At 55.5% G+C, this 23204-nt stretch overlaps 2 protein-coding genes across 3 annotated transcripts; one reads left to right on the top strand and one right to left on the bottom strand.

Annotated features, from left to right (window-relative positions):
• Positions 1 to 2309: 2309 nt before the first annotated feature.
• Positions 2310 to 20095, bottom strand: LOC102121228 (galactoside 2-alpha-L-fucosyltransferase SEC1). 2 transcript variants are annotated; one of them, XM_074024069.1, is made up of 4 exons: positions 20044 to 20095; positions 15876 to 16015; positions 10644 to 10755; positions 2310 to 3474 (listed from the first exon to the last, which is right to left on the bottom strand). In XM_074024069.1, the coding sequence occupies exons 1-4, from the start codon at positions 20093 to 20095 to the stop codon at positions 2450 to 2452; spliced, it is 1329 nt and encodes a 442-aa protein (XP_073880170.1). In that variant the 3' UTR covers positions 2310 to 2449. The 2 variants fall into 2 exon arrangements, 1 of the variants encoding a protein (XP_073880170.1); XR_012427816.1 differs by lacking the exons at positions 10644 to 10755; positions 15876 to 16015; positions 20044 to 20095 and adding an exon at positions 10418 to 10554 and having other exon boundaries at positions 3360 to 3474.
• Positions 10674 to 21907, top strand: NTN5 (netrin 5). Its single transcript, XM_045380921.3, has 7 exons — positions 10674 to 10980; positions 12889 to 13533; positions 18346 to 18534; positions 18991 to 19140; positions 19492 to 19545; positions 19763 to 19843; positions 21273 to 21907. The coding sequence occupies exons 2-7, from the start codon at positions 12909 to 12911 to the stop codon at positions 21635 to 21637; spliced, it is 1464 nt and encodes a 487-aa protein (XP_045236856.2). The 5' UTR covers positions 10674 to 10980; positions 12889 to 12908; the 3' UTR covers positions 21638 to 21907.
• The last annotated feature ends 1297 nt before the right edge of the window (positions 21908 to 23204 follow it).

Raw genomic sequence — 23204 nt, 5'->3', positions numbered from 1 at the left:
CCAGTATAACCTGGACTTAACCAATTACACCTGCAATTATATTACTGTCAACCACAAATAAAATTCTCTGTCCCCCAAGTAACTGAATGGACCCTCCCTCTAGACCAAGGGCATTCTAAAGTAAACCTGAAACACTAGTTCAGCCCAGGATGGGACTGGGTGGCTGGACATGCCTCATTAAACCCTCCTGCCATTGTAATTCAGGCACAGCTGACCAATGTTTAACATCAACACAGACCTTAAGACTGACCAGGGCCAGGCGTGGTGGCTCATACCTGTAATCCCCGCACTTTGGGAGGCCGAGGTGGGCGGATCTCTTGAGGTCAGGAGTTCCAGACCAGCCTGGATAATATGGTGAAACCCTGTCTCTACTAAACATACAAAAAATTAGCCAGGCATGGTGGTGTGCTCCTGTTATCTCAGCTACTCAGGAGGCTGAGGCAGGAGAATCACTTGAACCCGGGAGGCGGAGGTTGCAGTGAACCGAGATCGCGCCACTGCACTCCAGCCTGGGTGACGGACTGAAGTCCTGCTTGGGGCTAGGACTTTAATATATGAACTTGGCCAAGGGAGGCTGGGTGCAGTGACTCACGCCTGTAATCCCAACACTTTGGGAGGCTGAGGCGGGCGGATAACCTAAGGTCAGGAGTTCGAGACCAGCCTGGCCAAAATGGTAAGACCCCCCCCCGTCTCTACTAAAAATACAAAAATTAGTAGGGAGTGGTGGTGGGTGCCTGTAATCCCAGCTACTCAGGAGCCTGAGGCAGGAGAATCACTTGAACCTGAGAGGCGGAGGTTGCAGTGGGCTGAGATCGTGTCACTGCTCTCTAGCCTGGGTGACAGTCTCCGTCTCAAAAAAATAAAACAAGGAAACTTGACCAGGGACTTGTCACAAATCAACCCAAAAGAAACACATGCTGTGCACTGGATGCTATCTGAGGTGCCGGGGTATGCAATCGCCTTCTTTAGGGGACTTAAGTGGCTCCTGTCCTGCTCGGCTTCCTTTTGTCCCCTTCGGGTGAGGGACAGAACGGGCTTTTAGGTGTCTGTCCAACTTCTGCTTTGGAATTTGCAAATGCAGGAAGAAACTCAGTAAATATTTATTGACGAATAGTGCAACTTCTTATTGGCAGCTTGCCAGCTTCTGCTTGGGCTTTTGTAATGTGAAAGCTGTTGGCTGGGCACAGTGGCTCACACCTGTAATCCCAGAAGTTTGGGAGGCAGAGGTGGGTGGATCACTTGAGGTCAGACCAGCCTGGCCAAAATGGCAAAATCCCATCTCTACTAAAAATACAAAAATTAGCTGGATGTGGTGGCAGGTGCCGATAATCCCACGTGGGAGGCTGAGGTGGGAGGATTGCTTGAACCCAGGAGGCGGAGGTTGCAGTGAACTGAGATGGCGCCCTGCACTCCAGCCTGGGCGTAACAGCCATCGCACTCAGCCCTCCTCCTGCTTTTTTTTTTTTTTCCTTTGAGACAGAGTCTCACTGTGTCACTTGAGGTGCTCTTCCCTTACCCACTGAATATCCCCAGGAGATCATGTATCAGTTAAACTGCTATTTTGCCTCTTAGTGCACATGCTTGTACCCATTCACCCAACTCCCAAGAGCTTATTGGGAAGCTGCTCATCACCAGCTTTGGGGGTTTTCTTTTTCTTTTTCTTTTTTGAGACAGAGTTTCTCTCTTGGTGCCCAGGCTGGAGTGCCATGGCACGATCTCAGCTCACTGCAACCTCCGCCTCCCAGGTTTAAGCAATTCTCCTGCCTCAGCCTCCCGAGTAGCTGGGGTTACAGGCATGTGTCACCACGCCTGGCTAATTTTTGTATTTTTAGTAGAGACGGTGTTTCACCATGTTGGCCAGGCTGGTCTCGAACTCCTGACCTCAAGTGATCCACCAGTCTCAGCCTCCCAAAGTGCTGGGATTACAGGCATGAGCCACCACGCCCAGCCCTTCCCCCACATTCTTTCATGATAAGGCCCACTAACTCCAAAGCCAAAATTCCTAGTTGCCCAGAAAATCGAGTTCCCCTGTCCTTTAGTGCAGGGATGGCTTCGTCCCGGGATGTGAGTGCAAAATATCTGGGCTCTGTGCTACCAGTGCTGCCAGGAAGGAGAGGGCAAAACTGCATTGCCATTGTAAAGCGATGCCAATGTTCGGCGTGCTGCATACATGTCAGCAGCCAACGCCTCCCACGCGGTCACAAGGCACTGGCTCTAAGCGAATTTGCTTAGCTCCTACCAGCTGCTCCCGGTGTTTAATTCTGAGGTTTGTGCATTTTGTGGTTAATATACTAAGGCACAGAGGTTGAGTCAATTGTCCAAACTCACTCAGCTGTGAAGTAGATAAGCCTGGATCCAAACTGTGTGAGGGACCGTGAGTCCATGCCCCGCACGCCCCACTCACTGCCCCTTGGGTCAGAGGATGAGGGCCAGGCACATGCAGGGCTAGCTAGAGGCCATTCTGTCCAGCCTGTCCAAGGTCAGCCGCAATGCCCACCCACTCTGGCAGGAAGACCGCTTGCGGCCTAAAGACCATGTTGAAGGGGGAGTTGGGCAGGGTGAAGTTGGCCAGGTAGACGGTGTCCCCACCTGCGAGGTAGGCGGCCCAGACCCCGAAGGTGCCCACAGTGATGATGGTGTGGTTGCACTGTGTGAGCAGCGCGAAGTCCTTGGCAGGTGAGCCCTGGAGGCCATTGCCAGCGAACACCACGTCCCCAACGGAGTTGTTGATGCTGTCCCGGCACCAGGCCATGTCATCGCTGGTGACCACAAAGACCGGGAGGCGGCAGCGGGCCCGGAACCAGTCCAGGGCCCGCTGCAGGTAGCCCCGGTCGGCCAGCACCCCCTTCCATACACGCGGCATGACATGGACATAGTCCCCCCGGCGCACATGGACCCCCACGAAGGTCGCCTGCCCTGCCCACTTGGCCTGCAGGCCCCGCAGGAACTTCTGGGCCTCCTCACGCACGTGGTCATGCAGGGTGAATTCCTGGAGGATCTCGTGGCGGAGGTGGTGGTAGAAGGTCCAGGAGCAGGGGTAGCCCGTGAGGCGGACATAGCGCCCAGGGATGTGGCGGTACTTCTCCTCCATCCAGTTGTTCAGGTGGTAGTTCTGCCAGGGGATCCTGCTGGCCGTGGCGCTGTGCAGCACTGGCAGGGTGATTCTGAAGATGGGGGCCAGGGTGCTATGCATCTGGACTGGGATGAAGGCAGGCCGCCCGTTCATCTTGGCCAGGGCATACAGCGTGGCGTACTCACCCATCTGGTTCCCCAGGCGGCCCTTGGAGTTGATAGTGAACAGCCCCTCTCGGGGGAGGTGTCTCGGTGCCAGGACCACATGGGCTGAGTATGCCCAGGGCGCGGGCACCAGAGCCAGGCGCTGGTGGCAGTGAAAGATGGTAGACACTACAAAAATGGCAAAGAGGAAGTAGAAGGTGGAGAAGGAAGGGCAGGTGGTCCAGAATCCCTTGATGGCTGCGGGAAGGAGAGAGGACATGGTCAGGAGGGAGGGCTGGGGGGACAGCAGTCTCTTCACCCACCCCCTGCCAAAGTCATTCATTCACTCAATCCATCCAGGCCTCTGTCCTGAGTGCCACAGGGCATGGGAGGCCTCAGAGCACAGACCCTGGAGTCTTCCCACCCGAGACTGGGTTCCAGCTGGAATTCCCAGGCTTACCAGCACCTTATAACTTCAGCCAAGTTACTGCACCTCGCTGAGCACAGTGGCTTGTTCCTGTAATCCTGGCACTTCGGGAGGCTGAGATGGGAGGATCACTTGAGCCCGAGTTCAAGACCAACTTGGGCAAAAAAGGTAAGAACCTATCTTTATCAAAAAAAAAAAAAAAAAAAAAAAGTGTTTTAAATTAATCAAGCGTGATGGCACGCACCTGTGGTCCCAGCTACTTGGGAGGCTGAGGTGGGAGGATTGCTTGAGCCCAGGAGGTTGAGGCTGCAGTCAACTGTGATTGTGCCCCTGCACTCCAGCCTAGGCAACAGAGCAAGACTCTGTCTCAAAAACAAGAAGTTACTGAGTCTCTCTGAGTCTGTTTCCTCACCTGTTAAATGCGTATGAGTATACGGAACCATTGGAAAGTGTCAATATTCAACCTGATTTTACCTACACTTACGGCCATTTCTTTTACTTTTACTTTTTTTTTCTGGCGATGGAGTCTTGCTCTGTCACCCAGGCTGAAGTGCAGTGGCGTGAACTCGGCTCACTGCAACCTCCACCTCCCGGGTTCAAGCGATTCTCCTGCCTCAGCCTCCTGAGTAGCTGGGATTATATTTATGCACCGCCACACCTGGCTAATTTTTGTATTTTTAGTAGTGACAGGGTTTCACCATGGTGGCCAGGCTGGTCTTGAACTCTTGACCTTGTGATCCATCCGCCTCGGCCTCCCAAAGTGGTGGGATTATAGGCGTGAGCCATCGTGCCTGGACTACTCATGGCCATTTCTATGGTTCTACCTCACAGAACTACCTCACGGGGTTGCATGAAGATTAAATGTGATGATTTTGTAAAGCAGTGCCTCGCACGCAGGAAATGCCCTGTACATGTTGGAAAATCAATGCCTGCAGTGGCCAGGCAGGTGCAGTGGCTCACACCTGTAATCCCAGCACTTTGGGAGGCCAAGGCAGACGGATCACCTGAGGTTAGGAGTTCGAGACCAGCCTGGCCAACATGGCGAAACCCCATCTCTACTAAAAATACAAAAATTAGCTGGGCGTGGTGGTGGGTGCCTGTAATCCCAGCTACTCAGGAGGCTGAGGCAGGAGAATCACTTGAACCCAGGAGGTGGAGATTGTAGTGAGCCGAGATTGTGCCACTGCACTCCAGCCTGGGTGACACAGCGAGACTGTTTAAAAAAAATAACATAAATAAAATCAATACTTGCAGAGTATCTATTACATGCCAGGCACGGTGCTCGGGGCCAGGAAGCCAGCAGAGGACAAAACAGGTAAGAATCTTTGGTGCCCATGCAGAGGGAAAGAGCACAGGCGGGCCCAAGTTAATGGACAAGCTCTGCCTTCTGTAGGCTGGTGACCTGGAGGTGTTATTTAACTCCTCCTCTCGTCCTCCATGAAATGGGGCTGCCACACTCCTGCACTGGTAAGTGCTAAGCGTCTCCTGATACTATTAGTGGGTGTGGTAGGTTCAAGCCGACCACAGACTCCTGGACTCCCTTTCCCTTGAATCTGGGCAAGCTCATGACTGCCTTGACCAGTTTAATATGGTGCAAGTGAAATTGTGTCTGTTTCTGGCCCAGGACTTAAGGTACTAACAGCTTTTACTTCTTGCCTTGAGAATGTTCTCTCTGCGCTATCATGTCTGGCTGGAGAGTTCAGCTTTTGTTTTTTGAGACAGGTTCTCACTCTGTCACCTAGGATGGAGTGCCAGTGGTCTGATCACAGCTGGGCTCAAGGGATCCTTCCACCTCAGCCTCCCCAGTAGCTAGGACCACAGGCATGTGCCACCATGCCCAGCTCTCATTTTTTGTAGAGATGGGGTCTCACTATGTTTCCCAGGCTGGTCTTGAACTCCTGGGCTCAAGCAATCCTCCTGCCTTGGCCTCCCAAAGTGCTGGGATTATAGACATGGGCCAGTTTTAGCTTTTGTATGTAGGGCTATGATTATTTATTTATTTATTTTACTTTATTTTATTTTTTGTGATGGAGTTTTTGCTCTGTTGCCCCGGCTGGAGTGCAATGGCACAATCTCGGCTCATTGCAACCTCTGCCTCCTGGGTTCAAGTGATTCTCCTGCATCAGCCTCCCAAGTAGCTGGGACTACAGGCACCCACCACCATGCCCAGCTAATTTTTGTACTTTTAGTAGAGACAAAGTTTCACCGTGTTGGCCAGGCTGGTCTTGAACACTTGACCTCAGGTGATCCACCCACCTCAGCCTCCCAAAGTGCTGAGATTACAGGCGTGAGCCACCACACCCGGCCAGCTCTTTTTTGGGCAACCACTTTGAGATATAATTCATATACCATACCATTCATCCACTTAAAGTGTGCAATTTAATGGCTTTTAGTATATTTACAGAGCTATGCAACCAGCACAATTTTTGAATATTTGCATAATCCCCCACAAAAAAAAACCCAACACCCTTTAGCCATCTCCCCACAATCTTCCCTGCCCCTTGTCCCCCCACCAACTAATCTCCTGTCTCTATGAATTTGCCCATTCTCTATTTTTCATGTGACTGTAATCACACACTCCATGGCCTTCTGAGTCTGGCTTCCTCACTTGGCACCGTGTTTTCAAGGTCCATCCACGCTGTAGCACGTGTCACAGCCTCACATCTTTTATTTTTCTTTTCTTTTCTTTTTCTTTTTTTTTTTTTGAGACAGTGTCTCACTCTGTTGCTCAGGCTGGAGTGCAGTAGCGCGATCTCGGCTCACTACAACTTCCACCTCCTGCATTCAAGTGATTCTCCTGTGTTGGCCTCCCGAGTAGCTGGGACTACAGGTACAGCCACCACGCCCAGAAAACTGCCTCACTCCTTTCAAAGCTGCAAGTCCCATTGTTGGGGTAGACCACAATTTATTCACTCATCAGGTGACAGGCACTGGATTGTTTCCAGTTTTCGGCTGTTGTGAATAGTGCCGCCATGAACCTGCGTGCTGGGTCACAGGGTGAACTCTACATTGAATCGTTTCGGGAGCTGCCAGGTGGCTGCCCCAGTTTCTGTTTCCACCAGCAGCACGGGAAGGCCCCATTTCCCGGCCTCGCTCGCCATCGTGTTTGGTTGTGGTGGGTGTGCAAGGCCATCTCACCATGGGGCCCGCGGTCCCGGTCCTCGCAATGGGATGGATAGTCCCTTCTCCGGGGGCTGCTCTTCCCGAGTCTCCTCCAGCTCTCCCCAGGGCTCCCAGAAGGTCCTCTGCTCCCAGCCTCTACCATGTCCTGATCGGCTTTCTCTTTTCCCCTTGTCCACACCTCTGACCAATGTCCTATGGTTTCCCTGTGGCCACTCCAATGGCTACAACTCAGCAGTCATCCCCTCACCCCCTCCCACCCCATTTCTGCGGAAGCCCTGGTTGGCATGGGCTCACCCCCAAAACTTCTGGCTTCTGCCTCACCCCTCCCGGCTCCCCATCTTTCCCTCCACCTGTCCCCTTAAACATCGGGGTCCTGCAGGCCTCCTCAGCTCTCACCCTCCTCAGCTCTCATCCTCCTCTATTAGTTCCTCTGACCCTTTTGAGAAGCCTGAACACTCTGGGCCCTCCTTGAAAGTCTTGTGTGGGTCCCCAACAAGGCCAGCTGGCCTAAGGCCTAAGATAAATGCCTCTGGCGCTGCTTTAGTTTCCAAAAAGTGAATTAAATCTGCCCGAGCCCTTTTTCACTGAGCTGGTAAAAACTGTGTCCCAAACATGATCTTGCCACCCATTCAACTCAGGGTCCTGCCCCATGGAGAAGGAGCTGAGCTCTGAACCCAGCTGGAGCCCCAGGGCAGGTCCCAAGGCTAGGGCTGGGGTCAGGGGGGTGCAGGGCAGGGACGGAGCCTGGGCTACTGGCCAAGGGAAACCAGCTCAAGACAAGGGTGTCCCCCCGTGGGGTCCATCTTCATGTTGTGTGATTCGTGCAGTTGCGTTGAGACAGGCCCTACACTTGCTTTAATGATCTGGCGTCGCCATCTTAAAGTCCTTCATAAATTCTTTTTTTTTTTTTTTTTTTTGAGACGGAGTCTTGCTCTGTCGCCCAAGCTAGAGTGCAGTGGCGCGATCCTGGCTCACTGCAAGCTCCGCCTCCTGGGTTCACGCCATTCTCCTGCCCCAGCCTCCCGAGTAGCTGGGACTACAGGCGCCCGCCGCTGCGCCCGGCTCATTTTTTGTATTTTTAGTAGAGACGGGGTTTCACCGTGGTCTCGATCTCCTGACCTTGTGATCCTCCCGCCTCGGCCTCCCAAAGTGCTGGGATTACAGGCGTGAGCCACCGCGCCCGGCTGTCCTTCATAAATTCTAAACATGGGATCCTGTGTCTGCATTTTGCCTCGGGCCCTGCAGATCAAGCAGCGGGTACCGCGGCTGCCCTGGCTTTTCCTGGAGTCTCAGGTGCTCCCTCTTGTGGCTGTTCTCAGCCTAGACAACCAGAAAGCCACAGAAAAGCACCAGCCAAGGCCGAGGCTGCCAGGGTGCTGGCAGGCCAGGCCCATCTCGGGGCTCGCTGTCCTGGCCCACGATTCCTTGTCAGCCATTTTCCTCAGGGGGAGGGGCAAACGCCAACCTGTCCTGAACTCATGTGGGACAACCCTGGCTTGGAGGAGGGTCATGTGGCTATTTACAGACTTTACTTCTCTTACTGTGAACACCCATATGCTTTGCTGCCTAAAACATGTTTGACAATGTGATGCAGCCCAGACCTGCCATGAGTGCCACGTCACATACAGACTACGCGTCCGACAATGGGGCCAGAATGCAGAAGGTTCTGGAACATGACTGTCCCAGAGAGCTCAGATAAGAACCTGTGGGCATGTCAGCTCATTTAGTCCACACGACTCCCTCTGCCCACCATGAGGAAGGTCCATTCTTTCATCATCATTTAACAGATGAGGAAACTAAGGCACAGAGAGGTTAAGGAGCTTGTTCTCAGTCACACAGCTAGGACAGAGGTGGATTTGAACCCAGGCAGTGTGGCTGGGGTTACCATCCTGGCCTTTTTGAACACGTCCAGGGAGGGCAGGCCCTACCCAGCCACACTCTGCCCAGTAACTCCTGCGGTGTGACCTGCCCCGCCTTGTGGGGCCTCTGTTATGTCTGGGTCACCAAGGCAGGGGTTGGAAGTCTGTGCGAGCCCAGCACTGGGGGTCTCTCTGGGTTGAACCCACCTCAGAGCTGTGCCTTGGGCAGGCCCAGCCTTCTGTGGAAGCTGAGGGTGAAGGTCTCCAGCCCTTAAAGAACTCTCCCCGACAAAATAAACCAGTCTCCGTCCCAGCTTGGGGCACTATTTGCTTGGCTCTGGCAGCTCTGTCTCTTCTTCCCCGCCTGTCCCCAGGCACCCGCAGGGGCACAGATCAACTCAGGCAGCTCAGGCTGCAAGGAACAAAAGCGTCCCTCCAGGAGCCGGAGCTTAAGAGACTTCGCCCAGGTGGGGAGGACGACGTAGCAAGACCTGAACCTTCCTCCTCAGTTTTCTGTGGCAGCAAAGCTGGGTTCTGTGCTGGCCGTGGCCTCAGCAGAAACGCCCTCCACGTCACCCCACTTACATCTGCAACCCCCGGGCCCCCGTGGCCACTTTCCCACTTGCTTTACTCCAAGGCACTTGGCACTTTCCAACAATCTAGAGCAGGGAAGGACCTGCGCTGCTGGGGTCTCCCCCTCCCTCTCCAGACGCTGAGCCTGACGCTGCCCGGGTCTGTGTTCCCAGCGCACACCCCCAGCGAAGTCCCATACAGGGAGAGCTCAGGCAGGGTCAGTGGAGGGACCCACACCTGAATCCCGAAGTTCCACTCTGACTTGCACAGCCTGGACCCCTAGCTCTGACATGCCCCCTCCGATACGGGGGTGTCTCAGCCCCACTCAGTCTTCCTGCAGCTGATGCCCCTCCCAGCTTTCGGAGTGACTCCCTTCTTTCAAATTCGATGTCCCCGTCCTGCTCCTGCCGAATCTGGCCCCCTCCAACGTGGTACCTAAGGGTCCAGAATCAAGGGTTGCCTTGGCTGTGCCCTCGCACCCCCCGGGGCAGGCCTGGGGCAGTGAGTCCCAAGCCTGTCAGGATTGGGCCCACACTACGGCACGATAAACGCTGGGGCCACCCAGGGCAGCAGGTGCCGTGCCCCAGCCCCATGAGGCCCTTGCTTTTCTCAGCGGGAAGTGACAGAAAACATTATCTTTTTTTTTGAGACGGAGTCTCGCTCTGTCGCCCGGGCTGGAGTGCAGTGGCCGGATCTCAGCTCACTGCAAGCTGCGCCTCCCGGGTTTACACCATTCTACTGCCTCAGCCTCCCGGGTAGCTGGGACTACAGGCGCCCGCCACCGCGCCCGGCTAACTTTTTTGTATTTTTCAGTAGAGACGGGGTTTCACTGTGTTAGCCAGGATGGTCTTGATCTCCTGACCTTGTGATCTGCTGTCTCGGCCTCCCAAAGTGCTGGGATTACAGGCTTGAGCCACCGCGCCCGGCCTGAAAACATTCTTTTTCTAGTCAACCCATTGGGAGATGGAATACAGTAGACACCAACATTTGCATGAAAATGTCACGATGAAAGCACTGAGGCCTCACGGGACACCGGCACTGGGGAGGTGCTTTTGAGCACCCCGGGGGTCCCTGCCTTCTCCCTCTGCCACGGGCCCAGGTGTTCTGGCTCCTTTGTCGCCTTCCCGCCATCTTAGAAAGTGACTGAGGTCTTTTGAATTCCGGGGGCTGGTCTGAACCTTCCAAGAGCACAGATTTTTACGGCTTGAAAATGACTGACCTTAAGGCTCAGTGAATCCACAGCTGACTGAAGGTTCCAGAGGGGAGGAGGAGGGGCTGGCTTGGGGTCACACAGCCAGAGGCAGGGGCTGAGCAAAGTTCCCAACAGCGACTGTCTGCCAAAGGTCAGCCCCTGCCCGATTGGCCACCACAAGGCGGGGCTGAGCCAGTGGGCAGGGGTAGAGTGGGATGGAGCGGGAACCCCGACTGGCGGCCTCTCGTCCTACCTGCGGTGAGCCTCCTAGGCCAGGCTGCTCGGGGCTGTCCTGCTGCTGGACCGCCAGGGGCAACGGCGCTCACGTCCCACACCGTTGCGGGTGGCCTGGCTGGCAGGGGTCCCTGTGGGGATAGCGTGGCTGCGGTTGGTGAGGGGATTGGGGCGGGAGAGGGGTGGCGGTGTTAGATTCTGCGGGCTCTGCTCTGAGCCCCCGCCCAGCCCAGAAACCCCACTAGCCTGGGGCCTGAGAACAGCCACGCCACTCCCTCCTGAGAACCCACCGCGCCACAGCTTGGAGGAAGAGCCTGCGGGGAACTGGCTGCGGGACGCTGTCTTCTTGAGTGCAGGTTTGGCCAATGTCGGGGCCTCAGGGCTCGGGTAGGGGGTGCATGCCAAGAGCCAGGGAAAGGAAGCCTGGGTCCCAGATGGACCCCACGCCGCCCAGGCAGGCCTCCTATGGATCTGCTGGGAGCAAAGCTGGACTCTGTTTCTTAAAGGGGGGTATGGGCTCTCTGTGGGCCATGACTAGTTTCTGGATCCCTCAGGAACACTAGGGAACTCACATCCTGGTTCCTCAAGGTGCTAAGGGCCAGAGGGTGCCACCCCCTGAACTATCCAGCAAGAGAGAAAGGGGACATGGGGGGTTGGTCCTTAACAGGATGCCGCTGAGGGCCAGGTGGGCGGCCGTCACCCTAGTGGGTGCAAAATGGCGCCAGGCTCCTTGGGAGGGCAGAGGGTGAGGCCTGTCATCTGGGGCCAGGGGAGGCAGCGTCTGCATGTGGCCAACAGCAGTGGGGACATGGGCTGTGAGGCCAGGCTGGGGCAGGTGTGGCCTACCCCTACCCCCAGGGTGCCCTAGAGATGCCCAGCCCAATGGCATGCCTGGGTGCAGATTCAGAGCCAAGGGCCTGGAAAGGCTCTGAGGCCCCCAGTCCACAGTGAGCTCCTCACGAGAGGCTGCTGGCCCTGGAAGGGGAAAGTGGGGGCATTTCAGAGTCCAGTCCTTCCCAGCTCCTGCCATTCCTGGGGTCTGGGCTTCTGCCCCCACGGGCTCCCTGGCATCTGGCACCCCACCCTGTCCCAGCTCCTGCTTTCCTGTCTCTCTCTTCCTCATTACCCCCCACCCCCAACATCTGTTCCCCCATCTGCTCTGGGGAACTCTGGATGGGTGGAGAAGGCAGAGACTCTGGTCTCCAGGCCCTGAGGCCCAGGACAGAGGGCGGGGGCTGAGGTGAGCAGAAAGTCCCAGAACTCTAACTTCCGGTCCCCACACCCTGAGTTCTGAAGGGAACCCAGGTGTCTGCTTCCCCTGACCCCATGGGGATCCCATTGTCCCACTCCCAAGCCCCAGAGCCACCCAGGTTCCAGCTCCCAGCATCCCTTTCCTCAGCTCAGCTCTCTGGGCTTTGCACTGGGGTGGGAAAGGGTTAAGGGTGGGGCACCGGGGGTGGGTGGGTGGGTGGCAGAGAGGCCGGGTTGTTTGGTGATAATCCCCTTCCGTGCCCAGGGTGTGGAAAACAAGGTTAGGGCCCCATGTGGGAAAGGCCATGGCTCTGATCTCCGCAAGCCTGGGCCTCGGTCTCTCACTTCTGATCCCCCGCCAGGCAACCCTAGCCTGTCCCCTTCCCTCCCCTCCCCAGGGCCTGCTGGGCTGGGTGTCTCTGAGCCCACCTGCCTGCCTATCCCAGCCCCCAGGCTGTCCAAGCCTCAGTCTCCCGGCTCCCTGTGGCCTCTGGGTGCCTGGCCTCTGTCTCGGCCTCTCAGCCTCCTGTCTGTTCCTCTGTCTTTGCAGCAACTTCTCTGTGCTGTGCCCCTCCCCCGGGCTGGCTATCCTCTCTCTGCCTCTGTTTCTTTGTGACTGAGTCTTCAACTATCCCTAAGCCCCCTCTCCTGCCCAGCCCTGCTTTCTCCGTGTCCCTCTCTAGGTTTCCATGTCTGTTGGCCTTGGCCAGCCCCTCTGCTCCAGCCGCTCACCGCTCCCCAGGGCCCCCTGCCCCTCGACACTGATGGATAACTCTGGGGTGTTAAGCTATGGATTAGTTCAGGCAAAATTCTCGATTTTGTCTGCGTTCTTTCCCCTTTGGGTTATGTAAACAGTAATTCTCCCCAGATGGAACTATTTTCCTCGCTTCCATGCAGCCGGGGACTGGGCCTGGACGGGTTGGGGGTGGAATGCTCCAATTCCACAGGACTCCTCCAGGAGGGGTAGAGGCTGCGGCTGAGGTCCCCAGCCCAGTCACCTCTCTTCCCTCCAGGTGCTGGCTCTGCTGTGACCATGCCCGTGACCTTTGCCCTCCTGCTCCTCCTGGGCCAGGCCACTGCGGACCCATGCTACGATCCACAGGGCCGCCCCCAATTCTGCCTCCCGCCAGTGACACAGCTGGCTGCCGTGGCGGCCTCCTGCCCTCAGGCCTGTGCCCTGTCCCCAGGAAACCACCTTGGGGAAACCTGCAATGGCAGCCTGACCTTGGCCCTGGGTGGCTCCTTCCTCCTGACATCTGTCAGCCTGCGCTTCTGCACCCCAGGACCCCCAGCCCTCATCCTGTCTGCTGCCTGGGCCTCAGGGGGTCCCTGGAGGCTGCTGTGGCACAGACCCGCCTGGCCTGGGGCCTTGGGGGGCCCTGAAAGGGTGACCTTCCACTCCACACCAGATCCTAAGGCCACTGTGGTGGCCAGCCACCTCCGCGTGGAGTTCGGGGGCCAGGCTGGGCTGGCGGCGGCTGGGCTGAGAGGCCGCTGCCAGTGCCATGGCCATGCTGCCCGCTGTGCCGCCCGTGCCCGGCCCCCCCGCTGCCACTGCCGCCACCATACCACTGGCCCGGGGTGCGAGAGCTGCCGCCCGTCCCATCGAGACTGGCCCTGGCGGCCTGCTACGCCCCGGCACCCCCACCCTTGCCTACGTGAGTCCTGCGCCCTGTACTCTCCCTACCTTTGCCTGCCTGCCACTGGGTCCTTTGTCCCTACGGAAGCAGGATGTTCCCTTCCCTCCCTGGAACTGGGTGCTCCTTGCCTCTCACCCCAGTCTCAGACTCAGTCCTCTCTGTACCTCCTCCCTGCAGCCAGTCCTGTATCTCAGCCACACATGGGCCTGTCTGCTCATGAGGGGCTCAGCCTCTCCCCAACACTCATCAGCCTGTGATAATGGTGATGATGATGATGATGGTAGTGATGCTGGTAATGGCGATGATGATGGTGATGACAATGGTGGTGATAATGGTGATGGTGGCGGTGATGGTGGTGGTGATGATAGTGGTGGTGGTGATGATGGTGATGATGATGGTGGTGGTGGTGATGGTGGTGGTGGTGGTGATGATGATGGTGGTAGTGATGGTGGTAATGGCGATGATGATGGTGATGACAATGGTGGTGATAATGGTGATGGTGGCGGTGATGGTGGTGGTGATGATAGTGGTGGTGGTGATGATGGTGATGATGATGGTGGTGATGATGGTGGTGATGATGATGGTGGTGGTGGTGGTGATGGTGATGATGATGGTGGTGATGGTGATGGTGGTGGTGGTGGTGATGGTGGTGATGGTGGTGATGATGGTGGTGGTGATGATGATGGTGATGATGGTGGTGGTGATGATGGTGGTGGTGATGATGATGGTGATGATGGTGGTGATGATGATGGTGATGATGATGATGGTGATGGTGGTGGTGATGTGATGGTGATGATGTTGATGGTGGTGGTGATGGTGGTGGTGATGGTGATGATGATGGTGGTGATGGTGATGATGGCGATAGTGGTGATTATGGTGGTGGTGATGATGATGATATAATAACTATTTCCGAGCACCCATCCCAGGGCCTGGCTGGATGCAGGTACTTGGGTAATATTTTTTGAACAGTTGTAGGGGAACAGGGCAGCTGGATGGTACCTGACTCCTCAAACCAACCACAAGGGGAAAGTATTCGGTCATTTATCAATCACCTACTGTGTGCCAGGCAGGGACTGTCATCAGGCCCATTTTACAGATGAGGAGACTCAGGGCTAGAGTTCAGAAGTCCCCTGCACAAAGACACACAGTGTCTGAGTGTGGCAGGGCCAGGATCTGAGCTCAGGAAGCCACGTTCTGGGGTCTCAGCCCATCCCTGCCAAGCTCCTGCTGGATACTGTCACACCAGGTGCTCTAGGGTGGCAGACAGGAGGTAACAGACAGGAGCACGGCCTTGGTGGCCTGGCAGCCAGACTATTTGAGCTTGAATCCCGGCTCCTCTGCTTACCCGCTGTGAGAGATTGAGCAAGTGACCTAACCTTTCAGTGCCTCAGTTTCCTCCACCATAGAGTGGGGATAGTAACAGCACATCCTTTACAGGCTGTAGTGAAAATTAAATGCATTAATATACATAAAGCCTTTAAATAAAGCCCAATGTGGCACGTGGCAGAAAGAAACGGCTTCCTGAGCGCCGGCCAAAGTCACCACTCCCCAGCTGAGAAGGTAAGGCTCAAAAGAGAGTTCACTTGCCCTAAGTCTCATTGCCAGCAAGGGATTGAACCCAGGGAGCCCTGAGTTCCTAGATGCTGCAACAATCCACTGCTCTATCCAGCTGGACAGGTGCCCCCCAGGAATGTCCCATGAGATGTCCTCTTTCCCAAAGGTGCTTCCAGACCGGGCCTTCCCTACCTCTCTCCAGCAGCCCCTCCTCAGAGACAGCCAGTGTCAGTTCCTTCTGGCCCTGACCTGCTCCCTCCTCCAGCCTGAGACACTTGGTAGAGGGTCTGAGGTCCTGGGAGGTAACTCTACCAACAGACACAGACACACACACGTGTGCAAGTGTACCCTGGCCTTCCCTCTCCATCTCCCATGCTCTTTGCCTCCCGGCCCTCTATTTCTTTGTTTTTTCTTTTGAGACGGAGTCTTGCTGTCACCCAGGCTGGAGTGCAGTGGTGCCATCTTGGCTCACTGTAACCTCCGCCTCTGGGGTTCAAGCCATTCTCCTGTCTCAGCCTCCTGAGTAGCTGGGATTACAGGTGCACACCACCATGCCCAGCTAATTTTGTATTTCTAGTAGAGATGAGGTTTTGCCATGTTGGCCAGGCTGATCTCGAACTCCTGACCTCAGGTGATCCGCCAGCCTCAGCCTCCCAAAATCCTGGGATTACAGGGGTGAGCCACTGTGCCTGGCCTCCGCCCCTTTATTTCTTCATACATGAAGATCACATGGGCTAACTTACAGACCATCCCCATTCTTTGGCCAAATCTTTTACCTAAGCAGGGGAGTGAGGGGTGAGACTCACCTGGCCTGAGGATGAGGCGGCCTTCATCCTGGGCCTGGACAGGGCCTGGGCGCTGGGGAGGCTGTCCTCCTGAGGGTCACCACATTCTCCCAGACTGAGCAGGGCAGTGCCCTCCAAACCCGGGTAGGAGACTGACAATGCTGCGGTGGAGAAAGGTCAGGCTAGCCAGGTGAGACTAATGCCTGCGGCAGAGCTGTGGGCTTCACAGACATTCTGGTCTGCATCTCCCCTCCCTCATCTGAGTTTTCCACAGGGGAAGTGAGGTGAAGTGATTACCCTTGGGTCAGAAAGAATCCAAAGCCTGACTCAACCCACTGAGCATCTGAATACCTTTGCCACCTCGAATGCCCACAAAAACCCTGGGAGGGAGGGATCTGGATTCTCTCTAGACAGGGAGAAAAGAGAGGCTGGGAGAGGGCGAGTCGTTTTCCCAAGAACATGCAGCTGTCTGAGCTCCCTGATCATCCTGCAACTCTTCCGGGCTCCCAGGGACCTGCCAGTCCAGGGCTTTCAAACTTCTTAGAGTCAACACACCCTGTCCAAGTCTCTTCAGAGTGTCCATGAACCTGGGCAGCATAATGAGTCCCCATCTTTACAAAAAAAAAAAAAAAATTTTAAGTAGCCTGGTGCGGTGGTACACGCCTGTGGACCCAGCTACTGAGGAGGCTGAGGTGGGAAGATCCCTTGAGCCCAGGAGTTGGAGGCTGCAGTGAGCTATGATGGCGCCATTGCACTCCAGCCTTGGCGAGAGTGAGACCCTGTCTCAAACAAAAAGTGGGCTATGAACCCCCTGCATCAGCATCTCACTCTGCAGTGCTTGCTGGAAATACAGATCCCTGGGCCCATCAGAAAGCCTAGGGATGAGCCCTGCAATCTGGCTTTTGTTGTTGTTGTTTTGGGTTTTTGCTTTTGTTGTTTGTTGTTTTGAGACCTTTTGCAACAGGTCTCACTCTGTTGCCCAGGCTGGAGGGCAGTGGTGCAATCATAACTCAATGCAGCCTCCAACTCCCGGGCTCAAGTGATCCTCCCACTTCAGTCTCTAGAGTAGCTGGGACTTACTAGTATGGGCCACTATGCCCTGCTAATGTGTTTTTAATAAAAACGACAACAAAACATTTCCCTGGTAATTCTGACGAGTAGTAAGGTTTGAGAGCCACCTTAAAAAACCTGACAAATGCTCCCAGGATAATGCATATTTATTATTATTTAGCATAATCCTCATATGAGGATTACTGGAGTGAGCTAAGAGCTCAGACTGTCAAGCTAGAAGACCCATGTTTAAGCCCTGCTTCCAACTACCTGCTAGCTGTACCTCTCTGTGCCTCAGCTTTCTCCCTCTGTAAAATGGGGGTGATAATAGTGCCAGCCTCATAGAGACCTTGTGGAGATGAAATACATCAAACACTTAGCACAGGGTGCCCTGCACATGGGAATGCTAGACAGCCAAGTAATTGCTCTCCGCCAGGCCTGGGCTAAGCACTTTCTATCCACTTCATTTCATTTAAGCCTCATGAAGTAAACATTATAAATGCCATTTCACAGCCAATCAAACTACAGAAGGGAGAAATCACTTGCCCAGGGAATACAGTCAGAAAGACAGATAAAGCTAACAGGGTCTGATTCCACAGGCCATAGCCCACTCTTTTTGTTTTTTGTTTGTTCGTTTTTTTGAGATGGAGTCTTGCTCTGTCGCCAGGCTGGAGGGCAGTGGCGCGATCTTGACTCACTGCAACCTCCACCTCCCAGGTTCAGGAGATTCTCCTGCCTCAGCCTTCCGAGTAGCTGGGACTACAGACACAAGCCACCACAGCCAGCTAATTTTTACATTTTTAGTAGAGATGGGTTTCTGCCATGTTGGCCATGAGGGTCTCGAACTCCTGACCTCAGGTGATCCACCCACCTTGGCCTCCCAAAGTGCTGGGATTACAGGCATGAGCCACTGCACCCGGCCTACCCATTTAAAAGATGAGGGGCCAGGCACAGTGGCTCATGCCTGTAATCCCAGAACTCTGGGAGGCCGAAGCAGGTGGATCATGAGGTCAGGAGATCAAGATCATCCTGGCTAACATGGCGAAACCCCGTCTCTACTAAAAATACAAAAAAAAAAAAAAAATTAGCCAGGTGTGGTGGCATGCACCTGTAGTTCCAGCTACTTGGGAGGCTGAGGCAGGAGAATCACTTGAACCTGGGAGGTGGAGGTTGCAGTGAGCCGAGGTCGTGCCACTGCACTCCAGCCTGAGTAACAGAGCGAGACTCCGTCTCAAAAAAATAAACAAAATAAATAAATAAATAAAAAGATGAGAATGGAAATGTCCTGGGAACCAGGCTTAGCTAGAGAGACCCAAGCATTCTCTTCTACCTTGGACACTCACTGCTTCCTTTCATGAGGGCAGGGCCATGGGAAGAAAGCTGGGGACTGGGGAGCAGCATTACCTGGCCCTGATGCGCCCCCACCCCATCTTGCTCCTAGCCTGCTCCTGCAACCAGCACGCCCGACGCTGCCGGTTCAACTCTGAGCTGTTCAGGCTGTCGGGCGGCCGGAGTGGGGGTGTTTGTGAGCGGTGCCGCCACCACACAGCCGGGCGGCACTGCCACTACTGCCAACCAGGGTTCTGGAGGGACCCTAGCCAGCCTATGTCCAGCCGCAGGGCCTGCAGGGGTGAGTGTGGCCTGTAGACAGACCTGGGGGGAACAGAGGCGCGGCTAGACTCCTAGGGCTGAGGGAGGCGGGGCTAGGGGCTGGGACTGAGGGAGGAGGGGCTGGGCCTGGACTCCTGGGTCTGAGAGAGCAGGGGCTGGGGGCCTGGACTCCTGGGTCTGAGGGAGAAGGGGCTGGGGACCTGGACTCTGGGCCTGAGGGAGGAGGGGCTGGGGCCTGGACTCCTGGGTCTGAGGGAGGAGGGGCTGGGGACCTGGACTCCTGGATCTGAGGGAGGAGGCGCTGGGGACCTGGACTCCTGGGACTGAGGGAGGAGGGGCTGGGGCCTGGACTCCTGGGTCTGAGGGAGGAGGGGCTGGGCCTGGACTCCCCAGGCTGAGGGAGGAGACACTGTGGAATTAGGAGGGGCATCTGGGGCCCCAATACCCCATGCCCCCAGCTCCTCTGCTCATGTAGCCTGCCAGTGCCACCCTATCGGGGCAACAGGAGGAACCTGCAACCAGACCAGTGGGCAGTGCACCTGCAAGTTAGGGGTCACAGGCCTGACCTGCAACCGCTGTGGCCCTGGCTACCAGCAGAGCCGCTCCCCCAGGATGCCCTGCCAGCGTGAGTCTTGAGGGGCCAGGGCACAAGCCTGAGTAGAGCGGGAAGGAGACATCCCAGGTCTCCAGTGAGCAGGTGCAGTGAGGGCTGGGGCCTTGGGAATTGAGAGCCCAAGGCTGGAGGCTGGACTCTGGGCCCTCGGATAAGCAGGGACTGAAATTTTGGACTCTTGAGGAAAAGGAGGCTTGGGGCCTGGACGCCTGCGTCCCAGGAGAGGAAGGCAAGGGATGCTTGCACTCTTGAGTCCTAAAGGAATAAACACTTAAGGAGTTTGGGTGCCTGGATTCCCGGGGCAGGGGCGGGGGGACCCTGGGGGAAATTACTAAGAGGTTAATTTCTCCTTTGGTCTCACAGGAATTCCAGAAGCAACAACCACCCTTGCCACTACTCCTGGTGCTTATAGCTCTGGTAAGACAGTCTGGCATGGAGGTCCCTGAGTGGCAAGTGGGACTGGGGATGGGCTGACTGGGTCCCCAGATGGGGATACATGGGTCACCCATTGAGCCCAGTCCCAAAGGTCTGGGTGCCCCAGCTGGCCATCAAGATGGAATGGAGGGATGGGCAGGGGCAGAAGGCTGTGGTCTAAGCCCCAGGAGCCCACTGCAGACAGCCTGACCCTCCCCAGACCCTCAGTGTCAAAACTACTGCAATATGTCGGACACCAGGGTATATATGAGCCTTCGGAGGTACTGCCAGCAGGACTATGGTGAGTACTGGGGAGACAGGATAGCTGAAGGCTACACAACTGGTTCTGATGACTGCTTCTAAGCCACCCCCTTTCTGGCCTTCCACTTTCTCATTTTAAATGGCAAGGAGCGTTGGATTCCAAAGGGCCCCTTCCTGATCTAGAAATTGATGGGGCAGAAGACAAATGGGGAGGGGGAGTGGGGAGGGGGCATTCACTACCTTCCTGTGTCTCCTCTTTCACTATGTTCTTGGGCTTGCAGAGTTTCATCATCCCCTTCAGCCTGACATCTCTGAGGGATGGAAGAGATAGGGGAACTGGTTGAGTGGAATGAGCTCTTGCCCTGTCCACCCTATCTCAGAGACCCTTGCTGCTTCCCTTCATGGTCCCAGATATTTGAGCCTTAGTCCCAATCCCTATAAAGACTTATCCCACAGTTCCCTAATCCCCAATCCACATGGGCTCCATGACCCTGGGGTCTATGACCTCAGGCTATTCAGCTCTCTTAAGACACTCAGGAGTTCGGCCCAGCCAACAAATCTAGACCAACGCCAGCTATTTCTCTCAATGTATAGGACCGCAGACTTCTTCTCCCTCAGGATCCTCATCTGGTCACTAGTGTTCTAGGCCTTCAAAGGTGGAAAGCTTTTCCCCACCTTCCACAGGGATCTCCTGCCCTGCAGACCCAGCTGGCTAGTCAGAGTTCCACCCAGCCTCTCAGAAAGCACATTTCTCTGGCCAGGCACGGTGGCTCACGCCAATAATCCCAGCACTTTATGGGGGCCGAGGTGGGCGGATCACTTGAGGTCAGAAGTTCGAGACCAGACTGGCCAACATGGTGAAACTCCGTCTCCACTAAAAATACAAAAGGGCGCGGTGCCAGGATCCTGTAAACCCAGCTACTCAGGAAGCTGAGGCACAAGAATCACTTTAACCCAGGAGGCGGAGGCTGCAGTTAGTTGAGATCACACAACTGCACTCCAGACTGGGCGATACAGTAAGATTCCGTCTCAAAAAAAAAATTATGTTTTTCTGAATCACTATCAGTATGACCTCAGCCCTCACATTCCAAGGACCAATCTCTTCCTTCTGGTCCTCCAAATGTATCCCAGAGCCCCTTCCCAGTAATGTGACCCCTCCTTCCCAAGAATTCCACCATTGATACCTTCTGACCCCACTGTATTAGAGACCCTGGACCTGCGTCTTCTGCCCTGTCCCCAGCACCACCTACTGTAGTTTAACTCCTTGTCTCAAAGGTGTTTCCTCCAGCGGGCCCCACCCCTCACGATTTAGGGTCAAACTCTCAAAAGTTCAAGGTTTCTCTCCCCACTGCGATACCAGAAGCTCACCCACCGATCTCGGGCTTCTGCCCACTGTGACTGACCCCACGGGACCCAGAGGTACCCTGGAAGCTCCCCATGACCTGAGCTGACATCTCCCCTCCCCACAGTTCTTCGGGCGCAGGTGCTAGCGTCTGAGGCGGCAGGCCCGGCATGGCGGCGGCTGGCCTTGCGCGTGCAGGCCGTCTACAAGCAGCGGGCGCAGTTCGTGCGACGCGGCGACCAGGACGCCTGGGTGCCCCGCGCCGACCTGGCCTGCGGCTGCCTGCGCCTACAACCGGGCACCGACTACCTGCTGCTGGGCAGCGTGGTCGGCGGCCCCGACCCCACGCGCCTCATCCTAGACCGCCACGGCCTCGCGCTGCCATGGAGGCCGCGCTGGGCCCGGCCCCTGAGGCGGCTGCAGCAGGAGGAGCGCGCCGGGGGCTGCCGCGGCGTGCGGGCACCCACATCCAGCCCCAGGCCGGAGCAGTAGATGTGGGCTGCAGCTGCCTCCAATGCCAACAAAGAAATTTGGGACCGACTGGGAGCTGAGCCTTATACCTTAACGGTGCGCCATAGAGAGCCAATGAGACGTCGCAGAGCCCCGACGTCACTATGCATGCGCCCACGCCACGCAGGCGTGCGGAACTTTTAGCAAAAGGCGGCAAAGAGGACTACTGGTTCCAACTGTTCCTCCTTTGGCTTGTGGCTTATTCCCCGCCAGTGATCTATTTCCCCCAATAAAGTCTCAAATCTTGGGGAATTTTTGTCTACAGACTCCTGATCGATGCTGGCACCGTCTCCACAGGGAAGCGAACAAGGCCTTGACTCAGTACGCGGAGCTGAAGTTAGGACCACAGCACCACAGCACCCTGACAAAGTGGCCAATCCAATGAGAGAGGTCTTATGACGTCATTGGGTGCTAGTCAGATTGGTGTTGACTGATGATAGGCCAAAGGCCAATGGGCGGGGCTTGTTTGGAAAAGGTGGGAAATCTCACAAAGGGAAGGACAGCAGTTGCAGATTTCTAGAAAATTCCAGATGTAGAAACTTTTGGTTTCTGATTGGCCTCAGGATAGGCTCTGAGAAAGGAATTAAGAGACTTTGAGTGACTCATTTTTGAGAGAATAGCCAATCGGAAGCCACAGAGTGGTATGACATAACTTGGTGCTACGGGGAATTGTATTCCCACCCAACAATTGGCTACCTGCAGGCCAGAGGGGAGTGGCTCAAAAGGCAGGAAGCGGTAAGTACCACGGAATGGAAGGTTGCCACGGCCTGGGACCTTCCTTGCCACCCTGACCTCTGCCCCTGCACCCACAGCAAACAACATAATCTCAAATTTGGGTGATCTTTTCAGGAGAGTCATTGAGCGGGTACTCACGGAGTCTTAGAGGAAGAGATGTGATTTAAGGTCCATTAGTGCCGGGCGCGGTGGCTCACGCCTGTAATCCCAGCACTTTGGGAGGCCGAGGCGGGCGGATCACAAGGTCAGGAGATCGAGACCATGGTGAAACTCCGTCTCTACTAAAAATAGAAAAAATTAGCCGGGCGCAGTGGCGGGCGCCTGTAGTCCCAGCTACTCGGGAGGCTGAGGCAGGAGAATGGCGTGAACCCGGGAGGCGGAGCTTGCAGTGAGCCGAGATTGCGCCACTGCACTCCAGCCTGGGCGACAGAGCGAGACTCCGTCTCAAAAAAAAAAAAAAAAAAAAAAAAAAAGGTCCATTTGTTTGTTTCTCTTTTTTAAAAAATGTATTTTATTTATAGTTATATTTACTTATTTATTTTTTTGAGATGGAGTTTTGCCCTTGTTACCCAGGCTGGAGTGCAATGGCATGATCTCAGCTCACTGCAACCTCCACCTCCCTAGTTCAAGCAATTCTCCTGCCTCAGCCACCCAAATAGCTGGGACTACAGGTGCACGCCACCACACCTGGCTAATTTTGTATTTTTAGTAGAGATGGGGTTTCACCACATTGCCCAGGCTGGTCTTGAACTCCTGACCTCAGGTGATCTGCCCACCTAGGCCTCCCAAAGTGCTGGGATTACAGGCATAAGCC

This window comes from Macaca fascicularis, chromosome 19, assembly GCF_037993035.2.
Source record: "Macaca fascicularis isolate 582-1 chromosome 19, T2T-MFA8v1.1".
Classification (NCBI taxonomy): domain Eukaryota; kingdom Metazoa; phylum Chordata; class Mammalia; order Primates; family Cercopithecidae; genus Macaca; species Macaca fascicularis.
The sequence above is the reverse complement of the archived record's forward strand: the minus strand, read 5'-3'. Positions and strand labels throughout refer to the sequence as shown.